Source organism: Elephantulus edwardii, unplaced genomic scaffold (assembly GCF_000299155.1).
Source record: "Elephantulus edwardii isolate Elephantulus edwardi_28Jun2011 unplaced genomic scaffold, EleEdw1.0 scaffold00094, whole genome shotgun sequence".
Classification (NCBI taxonomy): domain Eukaryota; kingdom Metazoa; phylum Chordata; class Mammalia; order Macroscelidea; family Macroscelididae; genus Elephantulus; species Elephantulus edwardii.
The window spans coordinates 12,128,108-12,152,334 of NW_006399844.1; the positions used below are offsets into that span (position 1 = coordinate 12,128,108).

General features: G+C 40.5%; 2 protein-coding genes across 2 annotated transcripts in view; one reads left to right on the forward strand and one right to left on the reverse strand.

Moving 5' to 3' along the window:
- Positions 1-24,227, reverse strand: part of LOC102856749 (telomerase-binding protein EST1A-like) — a 340,445-nt gene that overhangs the window by 230,966 nt on the left and 85,252 nt on the right. The window contains exon 10 of the mRNA XM_006891030.1: positions 16,940-17,085. Coding sequence (XP_006891092.1) covers positions 16,940-17,085 — 146 coding nt within the window. The remainder of the gene's footprint in view (positions 1-16,939; positions 17,086-24,227) is intronic.
- LOC102856337 (KAT8 regulatory NSL complex subunit 2-like) lies at positions 5,927-7,494 on the forward strand. The gene is made up of 2 exons (XM_006891029.1): positions 5,927-6,899; positions 6,989-7,494. The coding sequence occupies exons 1-2, from the start codon at positions 5,927-5,929 to the stop codon at positions 7,492-7,494; spliced, it is 1,479 nt and encodes a 492-aa protein (XP_006891091.1).

A 24,227-nucleotide genomic window follows, 5' to 3' on the forward strand; every position in this document is an offset into this window, starting at 1 on the left:
TGTGATCCACACAGTCAAAAGCCTTTTTATAGTCAATAAAGCACAGATAGACATTCTTCTGGTATTCTTTGCTTTCTGCCAAGATCCACCTAACATTAGCTGTAATATCCCTAGTACCACGACCTCTTCTAAATCCAGCCTGCACATCTGGCAGCTCTCTGTTGACATATTGTTCCAGACGTTTTTTTAATCATTTTCAGCAGAATCTTGCTTGCATGTGATAGAAATGATATTGTTTGATAATTTCTGCACTCTGTTGGGTCACCTTTCTTTGGAATTGGAACAAATATCGATTTTTTTCCAGTCAGTGGGCCAGCTGGCTATTCTCCAGATTTCTTGGCAGAATTTAGTGCATACCCCTATTTATTGTTCTATTATTCATAATAGCAAAGAGATGAAAGCAGCCCTAGTGTCTGTCAATGAACAAATGGCTAGAAAAACTGTGGTACAGTCACATAATAGAATACTATGCAGCACAGAAAAACAATAAACTTGTAAAACACTATACAATATGGATGTGTCTGGAAGACATTATGCTGAGTGAAATATCTAAGTCATGAAAGGTCAAATAAAACTGATGTTATAAAACAGTATTGAAAATATAAAGAGGAAGTATAGAAAAAGAGTGGATAGACAATGAACACTGCACTGGAAAAAGTGAAAGAAAGGAATGTTTGATTAAGCATTCTATGTATGACTTTTAACAATCTAGTACAAGACCAGTACTACAAAGTCAACTGAGGGAGAGGGAAGGAATAAAAATGTGCATGAATGAATAAATGAATGAATGAAAAACCCAACCTTTCTGTAAACTCTCATTAATGTCATAAAAAAAACCACAATTGATACTTTTTGGGGGGGGCACATATTTCAGGCAGAAAATGATCAAAAGCTGAGGGTCTGAAATGCAAAAATACTAAGTATATGAGTAAGTCTAAATAAACATTTATTGTCAAAACATTAAAAAGACAAATGAACAAGGGAGTTCTGGTGGCTTAGGGGCAAGAAGCTATACTGCAATCCCTGAGGCATGCTGTTCGAATCCACCTGATGCTCTGCTGGAGGAGGAGGGACAATCTCCTCCTCTACCAGTCAGATCCAATTTGACGGAACACACAAAAAAATAATAAAATACCTTTTTTTTTCTATGAAGACGGCGCCGAAAGCGACGAAGGAAGCCCCAAAACTGAAGCCAAGGCAAAGGCATTAAAGGCCAAGAAGGCAGTCCTGAAAGGCATCCACAGCCAAAAAAAAAGAAGATCCGCATGTCACCACCTTCCAGGCGCTTAAGATGCTGAGACTCCGAAGGCAGCCCAAATACCCCCGGAAGAGCACTCCCAGGAGAAACAAACTTGACCTCTATGCCATCATCAAATTTCCCCTGACCACTGAGTCAGCTATGAAGAAGATAGAAGATAACAACACACTTGTGTTCATTGTGGATGTCAAGGCCAACAAGTACCAAATTAAACAAGCTGTAAAGAAGCTCTATGACAATGATGTGGCTAAGGTCAACACTTTGATTAGGCCTGATGGAGAGAAGAAGGCCTATGTTTGACTTGCTCCTGACTATGATGCTTTAGATGTAAACTGAGTACAGTGGGCTAATTCTAAATACACATTTTTCTCACAAAAAAAAAAAACCCAACAAAAAATAAAATTAAAAAAAGACAAATGAACAAACACAAAATCACTTGTTTTGCAGAGTTTGAAAGAAAAAAAATTTTTTTTCCTGAAAGAAAAAATTTAAACAGGCCAACAAGGGCATATAAATTGAGAAAAAAGTGAATAACATTTAAGCAATCTGTGGTTCCTATCTGGGTGAACAGAGCAAAAATCCCTATGAATTTCTTACTTTTGGCAAGGAAAGAATAAACTTTCTGCCCTTGAGTCAATTTCACCTCACAATGACCGTGATGGACACAGCAGTACTGCCCCATAGCTTCTAAGGCTGTAGTCTTTTAGAAAAGCAGAATGCCATGTCTTTCTCCTACACAGCAGCCCACAGGTTCTACCTATCAATTTTTTCATAAGCATCTAAATGTTTAAGCAGTGCTCCAGCAGGGCTTCAAGACTGAGTATGCATAAGTTCTTTTTTAAATTATTATTATTATTATTTACCATCAAATCAGATTTGATTGGTACAGGAGGAGATTGACTGCCCCTCCTTCTCTGGTGGATTCGAACTGCGCACCTCTGGGACTGCAATGCAGCTTCTTGTGCCTAGGTCACCAGAGCTTGCCTAGTATGCATACTTTCTAAGGAAACTATTAAGGAAAAAAAAATCACCAGGTTGGAGTGAGGAAGGAAATGGAATGGGGGTGGGTGGGAAGAGATCAATTCAAAAGAAGCTAAGAAAGAACAAAAAACAAAAACAGGACAAGCTGAATGAGAATGTGCAAGCACTAGGAGGAAATATTTACAAAACACCTATTGATATTGTTGTTGTTGCGTGTTATAAAGGAGACCCTAGGAACAACAGGATCTGAATTATATCCCATTCTGTGCCATTCTTACCACAGGTGATATGTTCAAGCACACTGTTACAGTTACCATGTCAATCTATCTTGATGAGGGTCTTTTCCTCTTTCTCTGACCCTCTACCTTTCCCAGTTTGATGTCTTTTTCCTCTTGACAAAAAGCCCATAGTATGTAAGATGAAGTTTAATCAGCTTTGCTTTTACAGAGCACCCTAGGTGCACATCCTCCAAGAGAGATTGGTTTGTTCTTTGGGCAATTCATAAGATTTTCAATATTCTTCTCCAACACATTAATTCAAAAGCTTTAGTTCTTCTTTGCCCTTCCTTATTCCTTTTCAGATCCATATGAAGCAACCGAAAATACCCTGACTTGCACATGGTGCGCCTTAATTTTGTTTGTTTGTTGGTTCTGTCATCTTAGTTTTTAAAGAGATATCACTGCCCTTTAGGACTTTGGAGAGGTCAATGGCAGTACATTTCCATAAGGCAACACACCTTTTGATTTGATTGCTGCTGCCATGGGTGTTGATTATGGATCCAAGTAAAATGAAAACTTCATTTGTTGACAACGCAATTATTTTTCCACCAATCATGCACAGATGTTGCCTACTAGGTTCTGCAGTGAAGATTTTCGTTTTCTTGATATTGAGATATTATCCACATTGAAGGCTACAGTGTTTCAAATCCTCTTCTGTCTGTAAGCAACACTGTTCCATATGCATAACACAGGTTGTTGATTAGTCTTCCTTCAATCCTGATGCCACATTCTTCTTCAAAGAGTCCAGCTTCTTGAATTATTTGCTCAGCATACAAACTGAGTAAGCATGGCAAAAGTATACACCCCTGAGGCACACCTTTGCTGATTTTAACCATGCAGTGTTCCCTTACTCTGTTCACACAACTGGTTTTTAGACTATGTACAGGTTTTGCACGAGCACAATTTAGTGTTCTGGAATCCCCATTCTTCTCAATGCTAGCCATAATTTGTTATGATCCTATAAAGTCAAATGCCTTTGCATAGCCAATAAAAACCAAGTAAGCATCTTTCTGGTATTCTTTCAGGCAAGATTCATCTGCTATAAGCAATGATATATACCTCATTCCACAGCCTCTTCTGAATCCAGCTTAAACTTCAGGCAGTTCCTGTTAATGTACTATTGAAGACATTTTAAAACAATCTTCAGCAAAATTTTATTTGCATGACATATTAATGATATTTCCAATAATTTCCACATTATGTTGGATCATCTTTTTTTTACAATGTGAACAAATACGGATTGTTTCCAATCAGCTGACCAGGTAGCTGTCTTCCAAATTTCTAAGCATCAACTAGTAAGCAAGTCTAGGACTGCACCTGTTTGCTGAAACACCTCAAGTGGCATTCTATCAATTCTTGGGGCCTTAGTTTTTGCCAATGCCTTTGCTAGTGTCTTTTATAAAGACAATTTTATAATCAAATGATCACCTATTTGAACAGGCATTTACCATAGAAAATATATCAATGGCTAATAAGCATATAAAAAAATCATTCCATATCCTTTTTACTAAACTCAGAACTCATGGTAGTCTTCTAATAGCTTTTCAGAGACTGTAAATCACACAGAAAGATTATTCTTCTTTCTCCCCCAGAGCTGCTAGTAGGTTTGAACTAAGAGGCATCATACTTGGATTAGCAGTGCATCTCTTTACTCACTAGGTCACCAGAGCTCCCTGTATAAATACTATTGTTGTTGTGCACCGTCGAGCCAGAACTGATCCATAGCTGAACTTCCAGCGGGTTTTCTGAAGCAGTTAAACACATGAGAGAAGACTGCCCATCCTTTTCACACGGAGCAGCTGGTGGCCTTGAAGTGCATACTTTTGGGATTGTAGTGCAGCTTCTTGCATCTAGGCCAGCAGAGCTGCCTTTATAAATATTAAAGAAACACAAATTAAAACCAAAATGAAATAGCATGATATATCCACTAGAATAGCTGAAATAGAAAAGACAGACAATATTAATCATAGGCAATGATGTCAAGAACTTGGGACTTTCTTACACTGCTGCAGGCAAGTAAAATGGTACAACCACTTTGGAAAATTATTGTAGTTTCCTATAAAGTAAGATATATATGTGACTATTTATTTATTACGTGACCTAACAAATCTACTCTCAGGTATTCACCCAGAGAAATTAAAACATTTGCCCACAAAAAGATGTGTACACATGTTCATGATAGCTTTATTAATAGTAACCAAAAACTAGAAACAATACAAATGTCCATTAACATGTAACTGGATAAACAAACTGGATAGATAAACGACAAAATTCTATTCTGTAATACAAAAGAATAAAATACTGATACATGTAACATGATAAATGTCAGCAACATTATGCTTAGTAAAAAAATGCAAACACAAAAGATTTTATAGTGTAGGAATCTATTTATAGGAAACTTTCAAAAAGACAAGGACAGTGTAGGTTGCCTGGAGTCAAGGATAGGAAAGACGCTCTAACTAGGAAGGAACATAAAGAGAATTTTATAGGGTGATGGAAAGTTTCAGGTTGTGAGTATGGCTATAAATTTATTTTTACATAGAAATAAAATATAAATTTATTTATAAGTTTTAAATCTGTCAAACTCACTGAAATGGATGCTTAAAATGGTAAATCTTATTAAAAACTTAAATAGAAAGCTTTTTAAAAAATAAATAAAAAGAAACCAACAATTACAGTAACTGCAAATTGAAAGGCTTCTAATAGCCTAAAAAAGAAAACACCACAAATGAACATCAGCAGAAAACTGGATAAACTGAAGTAAATTAATAAAATGCAGTATTAAGACAACAAAAATGAATAAATTAATATTACACACCTCAAACAAGGATCTAACAAACCAGAAGAAGAACAAAATAAACCAGAGACATAACACTATAAATAGAACGAGTATGGTACAACCATTATGGAAGACAGTTTGGTGCTTCCTCAAGAGGTTGGTAATAGAAATATCATTTGATCTAGCAATTTCACTACTAGGAAAAGACCCTAAAGAAAACAGAGCCACAACTCAAAACAGATGTATGTGTATATCTATGTTTATTGCTGCAATATTTACAATAGCAAAGAGAGGGAAGCAATTCAAGTGCCCATCAACAAAAGAATGGATAGAAAAACTATAAATTATTCACACAGTGGAATATTATACAGCAAAGAAAAATAATCAATTCATAAAGCATTACACAACATGGGGGAACCTGAAGGACATTATGCTGAGTGAAACTATCTCAGTTACAAAAGGACAAATACTGCATAACACGACTGTTATAAACTAAGTCAGACATGAGGGGGGAGTGTTGGGGAGGGAATGGGAAGAGTAGATGGTTACTAAACACTGTGTTAGAATGGATTAGGGGAAGAACTGAGAGGCGCGGTGCATGCGGCGCATCGCGGTGGCAGAGGTTTTGGTATGAACAGGATTCGGATTCACGTTTTGCCAACCAATCGGGGGAGGATCACTCCAGTGCCTCGGTCTCAGGAGCCCCTGTCTTTTTCATTCACTCATCGCCCATGCTCTCAGCCTCGTCTGGAGGGACAGGAATTTTGCATTAAGCATATCCTTGAAGACAAGAATGCGCCTTTCAAGCAGTGTAGTTACGTATCGACCAAGAATGGAAAAAGATGTCCTAGTGCAGCCCCAAAGCCTGAGAAGAAAGATGGGGTGTCCTTCTGTGCTGAACATGCTCGGAGGAATGCCATGGCACTTCATGCCCAAATGAAGAAGACCAACCCAGGGCCTATGGGTGAAACACCCTTGTGCCAACTGAGTTCATATGCCAAAACAGAGTTGGGTTCTCAGACTCCAGAAAGTAGCCGCAGTGAAGCCAGCCGAATTCTAGATGAAGACAGCTGGAGTGATGGGGAGCAAGAACCCATTACTGTGGATCAAACATGGAGAGGTGACCCTGACAGTGAAGCTGATAGCATAGACAGTGATCAGGAAGATCCTCTGAAGCATGCTGGTGTCTACACAGCAGAAGAAGCGGCACTAATAATGCGTGAGAAGTTAATTCGTTTACAGTCCCTTTACATTGATCAGTTTAAACGACTTCAGCATCTCCTCAAAGAAAAGAAGCGCCGTTATTTACATAATCGGAAAGTAGAACATGAAGCTCTAGGTAGTAGCCTCCTTACTGGCCCAGAGGGACTCTTGGCTAAAGAACGTGAGAATTTAAAACAACTAAAATGTCTCCGTCGATACCATCAGCGCTATGGAGTGGAAGCCTTACTACACAGACAGCTGAAGGAACGCAGAATGCTGGCCACAGATGGTGCTGCTCACCAGGCCCATACGACTCATTCCAGTCAGAGAGGCTTGGCATTTGTGAATGACGTTCGTTGTTCTAATCAGTCTCTTCCAATGACCAGACATTGCCTTACTCAGAAACATGCGATTGCCATCGGTGACCCGGTAACTCTTTAGCTAATGGAGACAGCACTGGACTGAAAGTGAAGGACCCAGACTCTAGTTACATTTGTCAGGATACAAATCAGGTTCTCTTCAAATGCTGCCAGGGGTCAGAAGAGGTACCCTGCAACAAACCAGTTCCTGTAAGCCTCTCTGAGGATCCCTGCTGCCCCCTGCATTTCCAGTTGCCTCCTCAGATATATAAGCCCGAGCAGGTACTGTCTGTGCCAGACGATCTGGAAGCCTGCCCCATGGATCTGTACTTGAGTGCTGCCGAGCTTCAGCCCACTGAGAGTTTACCTCTGGAGTTCAGTGATGACTTGGATGTTGTAGGTGATGAAATGCAGTGTCCTCCTTCACCCTTACTTTTTGATCCTTCGCTAAGCCTTGAAGATCATTCAGTTAAAGAAATTGCTGAAGGCCCAGTGGATATATTGGGCCAAATGCAGATGGATGTAGATGGATGCAGATCCCAGGGATCCCGAAACTCTGAAAAAGCGCCTGCAATGGTGCCTCAAAGTGGAGTGGCTACAGCAAATGGGAAAGCAGAACCTACGTCTGTCAGTTGATGGCTTTCTGGAAAACCATTTGACTTTGGAGGATTTAAATTCCCCACTTTCCAAACAAGTATTTCTGACCATCTTTCACTACTAAACAAGGGCAGCCCAAATTGCTTTGTTTTACTTCTGAGTTATTGGGAACTGTAGTCAAACTAATCTCATTCCTATTCTGCGCATGGAAAAGAGATGATCTGTCTTGACGCTGCTGGGATGAAATATTTGCGACTGGACCTAAGGGGGAGAGAGACATCTTTGTAATGGGATTCCTGAGTCATGGATAGGAATCTATAAAGGTGACTAAGGAGGAAACGGGGTATTGATGGATCCTTGTTCTATCCACATCCAGCAACCTGTTTCTCACCAGTCACCTAATTAGGTAATTCCTCTTGAAACCCTTTCTCTCAATGCCGACTTCTATCAGAAAATAGTCGATAATATTGGACCATGTTAAGTTTTTGCTTCTAACTTATATAAATTTCTGTAGGGGCAATTTTATGTAAGATAGGATAAAAATCTACTGTATATAGTTTCTATTAAATATGAAAATATTGTAAAAGTGTAAAATAGTATGAATTAAATGCATGTTTATTTGTAAAAAAAAAAAAAAAGAATGGATTAGGGGAAGAACTGTCCAAAAGGAATATTATGCATTATATTATTACATTATTATGTATGAGTAATTGCAAGTAATGTACAGCAAGTGATTGCAAAAACTATGGCCTGTTATCAGGTGCACTTAAGTCTGCAGACTGACATCATTGCTCTTCAGTACTTTAGAGAGGTCTCTAACTGCAGACTTTCCTATCACAATACATTTTTTAATTTCCTGGCTGCTGGTGCAGTATTGACTGTGGAGCCAAGCAAATTAAAGCTGTGAACAATCTCAGTCTCTTCACCTTCCATCACGATGCTGTCAATCAGCCCAGTGGTGAGAATCTTTGTTTCCTTGATATTAAGTCTCAATCCACACTGAAGGCTGCAGTCCTTGACCTTCCACAGCAAGCGCTTCAGGTCCTCCTCAGTTTCAGCAAGCAGGGTTGTGTCATCTGTATAACGCAGATTGTTCATGAGTCTTCCTTCAATCCTGATGCCACTTTTCTTCTCATAGAGCCCAGTCTCCCGGATAATCTGTTCTGCATATAGGCTGAAAAGGTATTGAGACAGGACATATCCCTTGTGTACACCCTTCCCAATTTTGAACCATGTTTTCTTGCTTGGTTCTGACGACTGCCTCCTCGTCCAAGTATAGGTTTCACTTTAACAAGTGTTCTGGGATTTCCATTCTTCTCAAGAGTTAGCCACAGTTTGTTGTGATCCACACAAACACTTTTGCATAATCAATGAAACACAGATAGACATTCCTCTGGTATTCCCTGCTTTCAGCCAAGATCCATCTAACATTAGCTACAATATCCCTAGTACCACGACCCCTTCCAAACCCAGCCTGCACTTCTGGTAGTTCTCTGTTGATGTGCTGTTCCAGTCGGTTTTGGATAATCTTCAGCAGAATCTTGCTTGCATGTGATATTAATGATATTGTTCGATAATTTCCACACTCTGTTGGATCACCTTTCTTTGGAATGGGAACATATATAGATCATTTTGTTGGAAAAGAGTACTGAATAAACCATGGACTGCTAAGAGAACAGTTTTGTCCTAGAGAGGGTGAAACCAGGCTGCTCCTTAGAGGCAAGGATTCTCAAGCTTCGTCTGACATACTCTGGACATGCTGATGTTGCAAGGCGGGATCAGTCCTTGGAGAGGGACATCATGCTTGGGAGGGTGGAGGGGCAGTGCAGGAGAGGAAGACCCGCGATGAGATGGATTGATTCAGTGACTGGGGTAATGGGGATAGGTGTGTCAGAGACAATGAGATTGGCACAGGAGAGAGCAGGATTTAAGGCTGTTGTATATAGGGTCGCTATGAGTCGCAGGTCACTAGACAGCACATAACAACAACAACAAGTATGAGAATACTCTAGAACAAGGGGTTTATTGTGGGGGAGATTGGAGAAAGGGAAAGGGTGGGAACGGGAAAGAAAATGTACAACAATTAATAAAAAAAATAAAATTTAAAAGAATAGAATGAGTAACAACAAATATAATTTAATAACAAGCAAAATCCAACTATGTTTTGTCTAGGAATGCTTATTTAAATAGTAACAGTGTGATGAACAGCAAGGGAATGAACTCCACAGGTTAGAATGTCTGTTACCTGTAATGGGGCAAAAAGGAGCTGAAAGATGACGCATACAAGGAGCTTCTGACAATAGTTAGCCTGGGTAGTAAGTTACATATTTAGTCAACCTCTTTCTATGTTTGTCTGTGTAAGCTCCACAGTCTCTTCAGGTTAAAAAAGTAATCACAACCTCGGCGACCTCTGGTGGCCTAGTGGCAAGAAGCTACACTGCAATCCCAGAAGTGTGCGGTTCAAATCCACCAGATGCTTTGCTGGAGAAGGAGGAACAATCTCCTCCTGTCCTGTACCAGTCAAATCTGATTTGATGGTACACACACACACAAAATAATAAAAATTTAAAAAAAAAAGTAAACACAACCTCATGTATGAATGGCATGTGAAAATAAGTCTTTTCTTAAAAACAAAGAACCTAGAAATGATGATGGGGTGGGGAGGGAATAAGGCCAGAGGAACCTCAACAAACATATGCCTAAATAATTAAAAGGTGATTATGATGAACATAACTGGTAACACTGAACTATACATGTGAAGGCTATTGAAAGGGCAAATGTTTTGTTCCCTATATCCTTACTATTACTAACAAGGAGGGGGTGCAGAGGGGCTGTTTAACAAGGCTGGACAAACTCCAGAAAATTCAGGGTAGTGATGAGGATTTTCCAGCTATTTCAATTAATTCTACACAATACTTTCTATCTTCTGATTTAAGCCTCCAATACCAGGGAGCTCTGCTGGCCTAGTGATAAGAAGGGCTGCAGGGTCAGCTATAGATTGGTTTCAACTCGACGACATCCAACAACATTCCATGGATCTCAGGGGGTCTAGTGTAAGAAGCTGTGCCATAATCTCAAAGGTATACAGTTCAAATCCACCAGCTGCTCTACAGGAAAAGAATGGTCGATCTCCTCCCACGTAATTTATTGCCTCTGAATACCCACTACAGGGTTAGCAAAGGAATCACAGTATTAACACAGCATCATTGCTGTTTTCATCATGATTGGCCACAACCTCTAAAAACTGCAACTCTTTCAGATCAATTTCTAAGTGCCTGCAGTCCAAAGCATAACTTATTTATTTCCCCTAATCTGCCTACCTGGTCCAAACCCCTGGCAAATTAGTTAATTAGAATTCTACTCCTCAGGAAGGGAGCTCTTGGGGCTTGGTGGTAAGGAACTGCCCTGTCAACCCAAGGGTATGAGGTTCTAATCCACCAGCTGCTTCAAAGGAGAAGGATGGACAATCTCTTCTCATGTGATATACTGCCCCTAAAAACCCACTGGAGAGTCACCTATGGGTCAGTTCTGATTCAAGAGTATTCAACAACTACAACAACTCCTCAGGAAAAGCTTTATGAGCTTTTTTAAAAAAATTATTATTACTGCTATTATTATTATCATCATTATTATTATACTGATTTATTTACAAAGTTTGTATACATTGTTTTTTACCCCAGAACTTGCCCATTTGCTTTACCTACCTCTCCCTCCACCCATCAAATTGTGCAACCCTATGATTAAGCACCCCACCTTCCTGTCCATCCTCACCCCTCTGCTCCCAACCTTCCCCCTCCTTGGATCCTCATACTCGTTCTACAATAATGGTAAAAACAGTATTTTTTTAAGACTAGAGTCCTACTCTCAACAACCTTACCACCATCACCCCAAAATCACCTCTCCTTCAAGAGTAAGTCTGTCCCGAACAAAAACAAAAAAAAATGAGTAGTTGACAGACAGCAATGGAGACTAGGCTCTGGCCCATAGAACTTACAGGCAATGATAGGATTGCTGTACTCTGCATTCTATAGCAAAGCAGCAGCCTTGCTACCATGGAGAAAAACAGACACCACTTCTTTAACTGATATAAAGCACTTAATTGTATTAGGATAAATGCATTTTCTTATTTCTTGATATCTTCATAGTTACTTCTCTTTCTTCAGCCTAAGACAGCAGATTCATTCTGAAAATGAGAGCCCTAAGAACTGAGGGTCAAAGAGAGGATAAGTCCTCTGACATCAAAATTTTTTTAACTTTTCCACAACCTGCTGAGAATTACATCTTCCCTGCAAGGATAAAGGGTGTATAATCCTCTGGCCTGCTTTCCAGAGTCTAGACTATTCTGACCTTTGAATCTATATTTCACAAGTTCTATTGGTCAGGTTGTTGCTCTCTTACTAAACATTTACTATAAACTGAGTCCCTCTGAAATCAAAGTCAGCACAGAATGCCTGGAGGATCTATAGATCCTACAGGCAGAAAAGCCCAAGGGTTTATACTACCACAGAAAAAAAAGGAGGAGGATTGAGAGGGATCATTTATTCACCTAAATTCTTCTAACATGCAAGGCACTGAGCTCTTCATCCATTCTTCTTGAGTAAGAGGCTCAGACAAAAGTGGATTGTCACAGAGTGTTGTTATCCTATGTCATCCAGTAAAGTAGGGTAGTAGGAGACAAAGAAATATTAGGTATAAGTCGAACTGCTCAACTAGAATCAACTCCCAACACTGGTGTAGAAGTGTGGGTACTCGCTCCAGCATCCCATACCTCTAGGTTAAGCCTATCCATTCCACACAGACAGCTGTGGTTCTCTTTCCCTCTAGAGAGACACAGGAGACACTCCCTCTATATCCTGCAATTCTGGATTACTAATGGGCCATAAAAACAAGCATAAAAGAAAAAGAAAGGAATGCCAGTCTAGTCCCAGTTCCATCTCAGTCCCAGCCCATCAGTGTTCTCAAAGGGCAAGGAACACTGGCAAGAAGTGTCTCTTGGGTGCCCTCTTGCTGCCATCCATTCTCTTCTGCAATGGAGGCCCACTATAGCTACGACCTTGAAGAGGAAAAAGAGGAGGGGGCCAGGGCACAGAAAGGGAAGTTATTCCAGTGGTGGCCAATGAATAACATCCAATGATTTATAGGAAGTATAATCCAATAATACAGTAAAATAAAACAGTGTGTGCCTGAGATGGTTTTGATTCCAGGAATTATAAAACATATTTGAAAAAAAAAAAAAGAGCGCAAGTGAGTGAGCAAGAAGGGAAGAGGAAAAAGGAGGGGGGGAGGGCCAGATCGGACTAAATTGGGCACAGATGAGGGATGCAATGGGCTTTCAGTGATGCCCTACCACAAATGTTGCTTCAATTATTTCTCTTCAAGAAATGAGAGTTTTATTTCCTTAAATTACAGAATTTTTAAAAAATTAAAATTCTTGGAGTGCTTGTGGTTTAGATCAACAGTTCACCCTCCAGCATCACGTCAGCCAATCAGATGGCTACTGAAGCCTTAAATGCAGAGCCATGTGGAAAAGGCCCCATTTCTCCCTCTAGGCTTGAGAAATGCCTGAGAGAGATTACCAATTGTGACATCACTCTGGGAACCACCTATCTCACCACCACCCGACACCCGCCAAAGGACAGTTCTGGATACTGGCCACATAAGGATCATGCTGCACAGTGAGAGCTGGCTTGGTCAAATTGTGGCCTTTCTCATTCATGCACTCAACAAATACTTGCTGAGTGTCTAAAATATACCAGGCACTAGTTGGGGTCCCCAAACATCCCTTGTTTGGTTTTTCACCTTTATCGTCCCAATCACGTTAGGGTAGAACATTCTCCACACTGACATATGATCCATGACAAGAGCACAAAAAGGCCGAGACCTGAAAGTTTAGATGGCTAAATGAGGTGGCATAATTCTACTTACTAACTAGGTGGGAAAGATGACAAATCTGACCTATCCACCTCGGCCTGGGTGAGCAGGGTTGGCTCCAGGAAAACAGTATCTCAGGAAAAAGGGAAAGGTGTTTTCCCCTCACTACTAGCTAAGTTTTTTTTTCCTTCACTTTTGTCTTTGGAAGGGAGCTCTCATGACCCAGTGGGTAAGGTGGTGTACTGTCAACCCAAAGGCATACAATCTAAATCCACTAGTTGCCATCACAGGAAAGAGATGGGCAATCTCCTTCCATGCCATTTACAACCTCTGAACACCCACTTGGAGGGTCAGGTATGAGTTGGATCTCACTCAGGGAAATGAGCTGTTTTTATTTTTTTGCTTTCCAAGGTGATCAAAGCTTTTAAACAGCTCTACATCTCTTCTGACGAGAAGGAAAGAACATTTTAAAAGCAGACACACTATAAACTGTAACAACATGATGCCTAATCCTGGACTTGCCTGGTACTTTTTTTCCTTTTTTCTCCTGATATATTTCAAAGAAAATTATTGGACAAGGATAGAAACACACATACACATTCACCCTGAATTATTCATGGTAGCACAGGGGTATCAGCAATGGAGATGATATAGATGATATAGATATAGATATAGATATAGATATAGATATAGATATAGATATAGATAATATAGATATAGATACAGATACAGATATAGATATATAGATAGATATAGATACATAGATACATAGATATAGATTTTTTTTTAAATTTTTTTTTTTTAGTAAAGTTCTCTATTTTTCTCCAACTCACACTCCTCTGGTAGCCCATCTGCAGAGAAGGCACAGGCACTCACTGAGAGGATCCAGACTGCCTTGAAGGCCCTAAGATCACCTCGGCTCCAGGCTGGAACCCTCCTTCTCCACGGAGTCCAGGAACTGACAAATGCAAACACCCACCCAGGAGGAGACATCCAAGAAAGACTGGAAAGAAAATGATGGCCCAGATGTTCTCTAGCTGGAAGAAGCTGCCAAATCACTGTAGACCCCAAGCACCTGGGAGGGCCAGGCAGCATCAGGAACTTGCTTCCTGGTTTTGGACAGCCAGGGACCAGTGGCTGGGCGGTGACTCTGACAGCACACAGACTGGCCTGGAGGGAAACCTTTAGGAGGGCACCGGAGGACTGGACTTGGGGGCTGAACACTGAGGGCTGATTTATCACTTCCTTACTCATAAAAATGTGATTCAAACTGCTGCTGATTAGTGAAGGATTTAAATCTTTACCCTCTCCCCAACCCCCTCCCTCCCTCTCCACCCCCGGCACAGATGCTGTGCTCAGCCACAACACCCCCTACTCGCCACTGTCCATGCAAGCACAGCACAGGGGCCCAGAGATGACTCATGTGCTGGGAAATGGAAAAGTGCATCTTCCCACCAACCAGCCTGCTGAGTGCTCTGCTCACCCCTCTCCCAATGGCAGCCCACACAGTGGGGTCTGGAACGGCTGCCTCAGCTGCACACCGGGTACTTGGCAGCACGTCCACAGAGCTCTCTGTCCTAGTTAAGTGTTATATCCTGTGGCCTGCGTTGTTTTTCCCTGAAACACCCTTACAGCTTCTGACCACCTCGATCATAACTCCTTTTAGACACAGCTGGCTCCAGGAGGCAAGAGTTAGGACAAGGCCTGAAATGAACAGTAGGATATCAAGTATCAGCTCTTGGACACTCCTGGTTAGAGGGTCCTCATGATGACCAACCATGGGAAAGAGTTCTAGAAAAAGTATGTTGACCTCAAAGGGGAGAAACTCCTTTTTCCTTCTTCCTCTGTTCTCACCATCTCACCTCTCTTTTGGTCTTAGTTTTAAACCTTTACTAACAGCTACAAGACAAGGCCTCAATGGTGGTTTGTAAAAGGGCCATGGCATTCCATTTCATGGAGCAGAAGCTGCTGACAACAGATGCTTCCCAGGCAAAAGCTGCAGGTCCTTTACATTCACACCTACAGAGGCCACAGGTCACCTGATGTTGGAACAATGCCTTGGCAGAGGCTACAGCTCTGAGACAGGCGCCTCACTGAATTCTGTGGGTTATTTTTTAGTGGCAGGTAGTAAAATGAACAGGAGGGTACCTCCAGAGGCCTCCATTTCTTGAGTCTGGTGCACTTCCCACTTTGTGGCAGAGTAACTATGAAGGAATCAATCTCCTCCCTTTGGATTTCACAGCCTCACCAGGACAGCATTTTGCAGACTTTATTTTCTTCTTCCTGGAAACCACCACTGCCCTTCAGGATGTCACTCTTCCTCAGAGTCACTTAAACAAATTGCCATCTTAGGAAAAATTAGCCAAGTTCAAAATGGCACCTAAGCCTCTGCTTCTTGCCTTCTGCTGGGAATTCTAAATGCTGTAGCAGGCAACATGAGAGGAGAAAGTCTCCTCTAAATTCAGATGTGATTGAAAACACAGACTGGCTGGCAGAGGACACTTCAGAGTCCCCAGAGGAGCCAAGTCTCAAGGGAAAGTGTGGCATATCCATCCATGAGTAAAGAAACGGCCCCAGCCACCAGCAAGCTAAAGCAAAATCCCCAAACACAAATGGGAAGAGAAACAAATCCATTTCAGGGCCGAGAAAGAATGAAGAAACGGTGCAACAAGAGAACCAGTGACATTGCCCAGAAACGCCAGATCTGTTTTACAACAGAGTCTCCACGAGGCAATTCCCACTTTATGGAATTTCAGATAATAAGGTTCCAAACACTTTCTGTCAAGGCTCTGAATGATTTGTTGGCAATGCAGAGCAAATTTCCCTTGCAAACATATACACAAAATAATGTCACAACAATGCTACATATTTCCATCAACTTAAACTACATGATCCTTACCTAAGTGGGGTGGAGGGAAGACAGGGATCTTGGTAATGGCCTTTGAATATGATTTGGCCATCAGAACATTTAAGAGTTCTGCCAATCAGCCTACTTCCTGGCCCTCTTCTCCCATCACCATTCCCACCCTCCAACTTCCACCCAAATTCAAGAAAAAAAGTGTTCAGAAAAGCACATTTCAAACTGCGCACCCATATACTAGCCAAATTCTAGGCCTGGTAGTTTTTGTGCTTTCAGATTTGAGTCATCAAAGCTCATCAATTCTGTTCTTAACTCCCTGGCAGGCTCCCACAAGGGATATCCCATAGGGAACTAGACTGTTCCATATTGAACAAACAGAGTACACTAGTCCAGAAACAGCTATTCCCAATCTCTGCCAAGCGTATGGTCTCCGCAATGAAACATTTCAGCAATGCCTCTCCCCTGGGAGGGACTCTGGGTCTGCAGCCTCCAAGAGGCCTTGCTGCTGCGCTGCCTTCAGCGTGGCCAGATGTGCAACAGCATCTCTGGGTTTGCAAATTAAGCTCAATATCATTAATCTCTCCTTCTGTCCTACTCAAGCACTTGAGAGTCACACATACTTCACAGAAAATTAAAGATTTGAGAGGTAATGGTGGGCAGAGTGGTATGAATCTAGGTGGGTGGGTGGGTGGTAGCACTTGAAAAGAAGCTAGAATAACCACTGTTGACATAAAGAAGTTGGATGTGCCTTACCTTTCAACTGGGAGTTGTGCACAGCAAACATATTGATGGTCATCAGCTGCAGCATGCGGGTACTTCCAATAGGAGAGGGGCTATGCTGCAGTAAGACCTGGAACTCCTTGAGGACCTTCTCAGTCACCATCGGGAAGGTTTCCATCCTGCAGTAGAACAACCTCATCAGTGATATCCACTCCTTAGGGTACTAGGTCCACACACAGACACACACAGAGAAAGACAAGAACACCTAAAACATTTCTTTGCTAATTTTCCCAAATCTTCCTGTAATTTGAATTAACTGAACAGAAAAGAATAAAATGTTCCAGGTTTTCTGAGCCTCTAAAGATGGAAACAACTCAATTATTTAATAAATCACTAGTTTAAAGTACATTTTGGCATGCTATTTCCTAACCCCTGACAATTAACTTAATTTAAGCTAGTATCTAAATTTTTCTCTGAAACCGTTTTTCTAAACAGAAAGTCAATTTCTTTAAGCTCTAAAACCTACATATTCCCCAAACCCTCCAGTGTGAAAACTATATTCTATAGAGTTACATGGATCTAAAGACTCTTTACCTAAGAATTACTTTAAACATACGTTCACTGTTGTCTTCCGAGGTACTATAACACCAATTGTTTTAAGGATCTCAGATTTCCCTTTGAAGAATTCCTGAATGCAGGGCCCCAAGGATCTATTTCAATCTTAGGATCCTGAATTGCTATCCCCTTCTCTCATACAAGCCTCTGCTCATCAGAGTATGTTTTTAGGCCAGTGGAAATATAATGTTCTGGCCAAGTGCCACTCCCAATACAGGAAGAGCCTGTAATGTAGGGAGGTAGAAATCTAGCCAGTGACCTAGGGCTCCTAAGGAGAGGTCATTCAAACCACTGCTTGCCAAATGTGGCCACTGGATCTCAAGCAGCGGTGCATGCCTGAAGCTCCTCTGGCAACAGGAACAAACCACAGCTGAAGCCCTGAGAAATAAAAAGCAAATTCAAACTTGGTGCTAGAGAGCTAAACCAGGCACATGAGCCTTCGGGCCATGCTGAACAATTAGTGGTCAGTTAAGTATCTTTTATCCACCCCACCCCTCCACAAACAAACAAACTGCCTGTGGTACATTGAGGGGAGTGCAGGGAGGTAATGCTAGGCTGTATTAATAAATAGCTTCTGGAAAGCCACAGGAAAGGGAATCCTTCTCAGAAGACAAAACAACTGAAAGTCCTAGAGAAAGGTGCTTCGAAGTTGCACTGACACTCTGGCCCCTTCCCTGGTGAGCAGTACTTTTTACAGATAAGAAAATGTGCAAGCTCTCTGGCCTCCTGGCAATCTTCATTCCTTGCCCTTGGATGGCACTCCTGTTACTGACCTTCCAGTGTCCAAAAGTCATGCCACAGCTATGGGTCAATTACAGTTTACATTCCAGTTCCCTTCTCTGCTGAGCTGTCTTCAATTTCACTGGCACAAAACATGCCATGCATTTGATTTTCTCCCTCATATGCCATTTCAAGTGCCCTTGGGGGAAAAAAACAAAAAACCCAAAACCCAAATCTAACACTTTTCTTGTCCCCTCTAAAAAGTTTCAGAACCATTAAAACTTTGTAGGTTTGAAATGGTGAAGAGTGGTATGTTTGGGGCTGGGTTGGATCCACTCTTCCCCATGGGCTTTAACAAAGGTTTCATTTTAAATCCTGACACTGCACAGCACTCTTTCTGGCTGGAGGTTGGGAGGGGGACTAGCAATTCTTATTACCAGAATAGCAGAGTTTACTCTGCTTGAAAAGCAGCCACACTGGGCAAGTTTCAGAGCCATGTGTCTCCGTGTTGAAAGGCGGTAGAGAGCCAGCATAGAACAACATGACAGAAGTGTCACGTGGGACAGTCTTGCTTCGAAGCTATGTCTGAGGAAGCCTCTTCTCTAACACAGGAATTGAAACAGATCCACTAACACTCCCTAGGTCAGAATGAAGTTTCAAACAAGCGCTGGGCTAAATGTCCACTTTTTTTTTTTAAAGAAAAGATTTTAAACTTCACCTTAATCAGCTCAACATCTCTATAACAAAACAAATCAAATGCACAGGGTATATGTTACCATAATTTCAAACTGGAACTACAGAGGAAGATAAGAGCCACCTAGAGAAGTGGACTCTTGTCAGGCATAAACGGAGGGAAGCACAAAGGATCCTCCCCAGAGCGTAATAATCAGGCTTCTGATTCTCAGTTTTATAACCAAAGTGCTGTCTGATTTTAGCCTCAACACACCTGGAAGTATTTTTAATTCTTTCTCTTTGAGAAATAATCTTATTCTATCCTATATTCAAAAGAAGAAAATCTGACAAAACATGAAATAATGATAGTTTACAATTTATATTTAAAGTAAAACAACATTTTCATTAATATATATACATAAGTAAATGCAGTAAAAAATTCTGGAAAAATATATGAACTGATGTCCGATGTTATCTCTGGAGAATAAAAGAGCTGGTGGAGAATTAAAATAAAGTTTTAGCCTTATCTATAATGTTATTAAATTTAGGAGAGTTTATATGTTATCTGTAAATAACTACAAAGATTTTTGCTAAGAAAAGGAGGTAATAACGTACAAAAAGCAAAAAAACTGGAAACAATCTAAAATGCTCAATAATAGGAGATGACTAAGATGGGATATCCACAAAATTAAATATTACTTAACTTGTACTCAATTGTTTTAATTATGTGGGAGGGAAAGTTTAAGATACACAAAATTAAAACAATAATCTTAAAGTAGTTTAATGTGATCTCTTCTTATACTTGTTTTTTAAAAAACTGTGTGTGGTATATAAAAAAAGACTGAAAAGCTCTTTACCAAATATTAACAAAAGATAATTAACCCTGAGTAGTAAGAATATGGGTAATATTTTACTTTTGCTGAGTTTTCAAAATATTTTGCAATAAGCATTGTATAGTAAGGCGGGAAAACTGGAGACTTATACTTTTGTATCCAAAAGCATTTCTTAATTTCAAGAATAAATCAAGACAGAACATTATTTTAAATATTCTAAGTCCAAAATAAATATATCAGCCTCTGAATTTCAAAGGACTTTGAAGCTGTGCAAAGAGCATGACTAGGCAAGCAAGTAAAAAATAAAGTGGTAACTTTAACCAGGGCAATAACTGGAAGCAAAATGATGCTATTTGTCGCAAATTAAGTCTACAGTCTTCCTAACCTCTCAGTGGCAAGTAAGTGTTATAGATCTGCTCTTTCACCAGGAAAGCTAGGTGCATTTGGAGCTATTCGGCATTCATGTCTGAGTCCAAGAGCACTGTGTCCATGCCACAGGCTTTAAAAGGGCAAAAGATACAATCATGGTTAGCATATTTGTTTCACTGGCTTACGTGACTGCCTTGTGAAGTGATCTGTTTGAGACACTTTGTCTCATTTGAATGGCAGTTTCAAGAGCCCACTCTTTCAAACAACACTAGGACCTAAATCCAGGAGTGACTCAGACAGTGACTAACCGGGCAAGACCCAACCCCTCAAGTGCTGAGGAACACAGCCTGGCTAGACAACATTCTCTACAGAAAAGAATCACGATTCCTAACTTTTACCAAGTTAATAATGTTTAAAATTGAGTACGATAGGAGTAAACCAAAAGGAGAAGTAAAAAAAAAAAACAACCCGAAACAACCAACCAAGCCATTTGACACTGAGTAGAATTGACGGAAGGGGGAACCCACAATATTACAGAAAATAAGGACCAAATGGATCTAAGCAATTATCAATGTAAACTACTGAGAAGCAAACTGAAGTCCACAGAGGCATTGACTTATTTACTCTCAAACTCTTCTAGCCAGTAATGAGAAACATGCTCTTTAAGGCACTTGATCGCACACAACACTGTGCACCTCTTTCCAGCTGAACTTTAGGGGAAGATGTGTCTTGCACACAGTAGGCACTTAAGCATAAAATGATGTGACATCGAACATCAGGCATGAAGAGATAGAGCAGAGTCAGGGTTTTTCTCAACAGGCAGGCAGGACAGTGACGTGCCATCAGCTGCTCCCCATTACAATCTCTCTTAATTCGTTTTCAACGCCTCCTACATTTCACATCTTTTTGGTAATTAGGCAAGCGTCCATGATATTGTGTGTGACTTGGGCTCACTGCTTTTCTAGTCTACTTACAAACATCTATACTTCCCCCCCCAATAAAAATGTTACACGACTTCCAGAATAAATAGGGGCCCAAATCTTTTACCTCTAGCACCGAAAAAGAGGAATACTGATTAAGGAGCTGGAGTACCTAATGAATGCTTACACGCACTCCCTTCTCACATGACAACTACTGCAACTCATTTCTTATAAAGGTAAAACTGGACTGGGCTTGTCTTTATGGCAGGAATAGAAGAGATTTTGAAAAGTAATCTGGGCCACAGCAAACCATCTCAAACGAATGAGATAATCTACGCTTTTCAAAACCTCCAGAAAAGAAAATTCCTGAACTTCCTCCTCCTGTGATATTTTCTTCAACTAAACCAAATCTCTCAAGCTATGGCACAAGCTTATTTTCTCATATTGTCCTTCCATTTAAAAAAAAAGACTATTTAGTATGACTTTATACATGTGTATGTGCACGCACACGTGCACGTGCGCACACACACACGTGCATGCATACACCTGGCAGCACTCTAGCTAAATCTAAGTAAACCTTTTTTACTTTCTTTTTTTAAAAAGGTTAATCTATCCTTTCAGATCTAATTTTCCAACTTTGTTAATCATTGTAGTGGGATTTTTTTTCCCCCAAACTCCCTCCAAAATATATTATGTCTAAATATAAGAGTCTAACCAATGCTTAACTAATAAAAGCATATCCTAAATACTGCTTAATTCTAAGCCAAGATTTGAAACTTCTTTAGTCACAAAAGTTCGATAGAGCAGTGGGGTTTTTTTTCCCCAGGGGCAATTTTACTTTTCAGGAAATATTTGGCAGTGTTTGGGAATTGTTGGCAATATTTGGGGATGTTATGCTTTAGGCAGGTATGGGTCAGAAAGATTCCCCACTGGCATCCAAGAGTAGAAATCAGAATGCTGCTAAACATCTTACAATGCAAAGGACCATTTTTCCCACCTACACATCAAAGAATTATTATGTACCATTGAGTCGGATTCTACTCAGAGCTGATCCTCCAGTGGGTTTTCAGAGGTTATAAATCACATGGGAGGAAACTGCCCATCTTTTCCTGCAGAGCAGAAATTGGATTTGAACCATGTACATTTGGATTACTAAAACAGCTTTTTATCACTAGGTCACAACAAAGAATTTTTCAGCTTAAAATGTCAACAGTATCAAAGTTGAGAAATTCTGACTTAGAGAAATAAATTTATTTTTTTTTTAGATTTGTTTTGGTTTGGTGTGTACCATAGAATCGGATCTGACTGACACAGGAGGAGACTGCCCCTCTTTCTCCAGGGGAGCATCTGGTGGATTCGAACCATTACGCCTTTGGGTTTGCAGCACAATTTCTTGCCACTAGGCCACCAGATTGAGCAAGGTATTACAGGAAAATTCAAAGGAAGGACCATTATGGAAAAAGGGAAAAAGAAGACTAAATAGTGAGTGAAAATAGAGCAATGTAAAGAAAGTTGATAAAAATAAAACTGACAAAGATAATAAAGAGATAAGCATCAATTGTTATTGCAAGGACATCACCATAGTTATTTCCTGTTGGGACTGTAATAGGGTAGTTTCTAAGATGATAAAACACTATATGCGGTGTAACTGAGCTTTACATTACTCATTTACATTGGCTTGGGTTCTACCATACCTACTAAAATAATATAATTTTTCTTTCTGATCTTAAACAATCCATCCATTATTTGTAATGATTCAGTTACTCATGCAAAAGAAAAAGCAAACATTTACTGAACACTTAGTACATGTCAGCAATAAAGATACAACAATGATAGACAAAAATCCATGCCAGAACTTGTATGAGAAAATCAGAGAGCACTTATTTTTCCTAAGTATATTATTCTAACTTTCTTTCTACTGTTAGAGATTCTTTCTATTGATACTACTCCCAAATTTTTTATTTAAAAATCAAAACTACATTTGTGATGGTGATCACTGGAACTCTTTCCCAAGCAGATGTCAAAGGACTATGTAATAAGTACACTTTCTAGATCACATGTAACAATGTTTCTTTCAGCTTCTCAAAAAATTAAATGGGGCAGCACCAGATCCAAGGTGGTGGCCAGCAAGAGACTGATGAAGGAGCTTGAAGAAATCTGCAAATGTGGGATGAAAAACTTCGGTAATATCCAGGTTGATGAAGCTTTTTTCTTGACCTGGCAAGGGCTTATTGTTCCTGGCAATCCTCCATACAACAAGGGGGCCTTCAGAATCAAAATCAACTTTCCAGCAGAGTACCCACTCAAACCACCAAAGATCACATTCAAAACTAAGATCTACCAGCCGCCAAGACTGACCAAGTGATCCAGTCCCTCATAGCACTGGTGAGCGACCGCCAGCTTGAATAGCCTCTCTGGGCCAACCTAGCCAAAGAATATTGTAAGGACTGTAAAAAACCTCTGTTAAGAACACTGAGGAGTTTTGAAATACGGGGAAAAGCAACCAGTGGACTAAAATCTGCAGAGATTGACTCAGAGAGCTTGAGCAGGGGACCCTGGCAGTGTATTCAGACCCCCGGCAGAGTAGGACTCTGTGGAGAATTGACCATGCCACCACCTGGCCTCCGCTTGTGACAGTTACTAACTTTTTACAGTTTTCTTAATCAAAAGTGGTCTAGGTAACCTGTAAAGAAAGAATTAAAAATTTAAGATGTTTAAAAAAAAAAATTAAGTGTAAATTGACATAGCTATCACTCCCACTAAGGAAACCTAGAGAGCATTATAGATACTTAGAGGGTATGACAGAAAATGAAAGGAAACTGTGACAACAACTAATGAATTTATAATCCAAAACAAATCACCTCAAAGGGTAGCTCACAATAAAACCTCCAACTCAGAAAAGACTACAGTAGACCTGCCTGAGAACACTGCCATCTATTCCTTTCTTAACTATTCTGTCTCCATTCTGCACTCAGGCAGACTCCTACTCTCAAGATTAGCAAAGGATAAATTAACTCTTGTTTGCACACAGGAAGTAAAGCCTCGAAGTCACTAGTTTTTGCAGTGAGGAACACTGACCTACCAATGGAGTATTAAAACCTCCCCCTTGGGGAGCTCTGGTGGCCTAGTGGCAAGGAGCTGCAACTACAATCCCATAGGCACACGGTTCGAATCCACCAGATGCTCTGCCGG

Bases quoted from the DNA above. Each gene is read 5' to 3' on its own strand.
- LOC102856337 (XM_006891029.1), top strand. From the start codon at position 5,927: ATGAACAGGATTCGGATTCACGTTTTGCCAACCAATCGGGGGAGGATC. The intron at 6,900-6,988 runs AGAAACATGCGA...CAGACTCTAGTT, and splicing joins GACCAGACATTGCCTTACTC to ACATTTGTCAGGATACAAAT.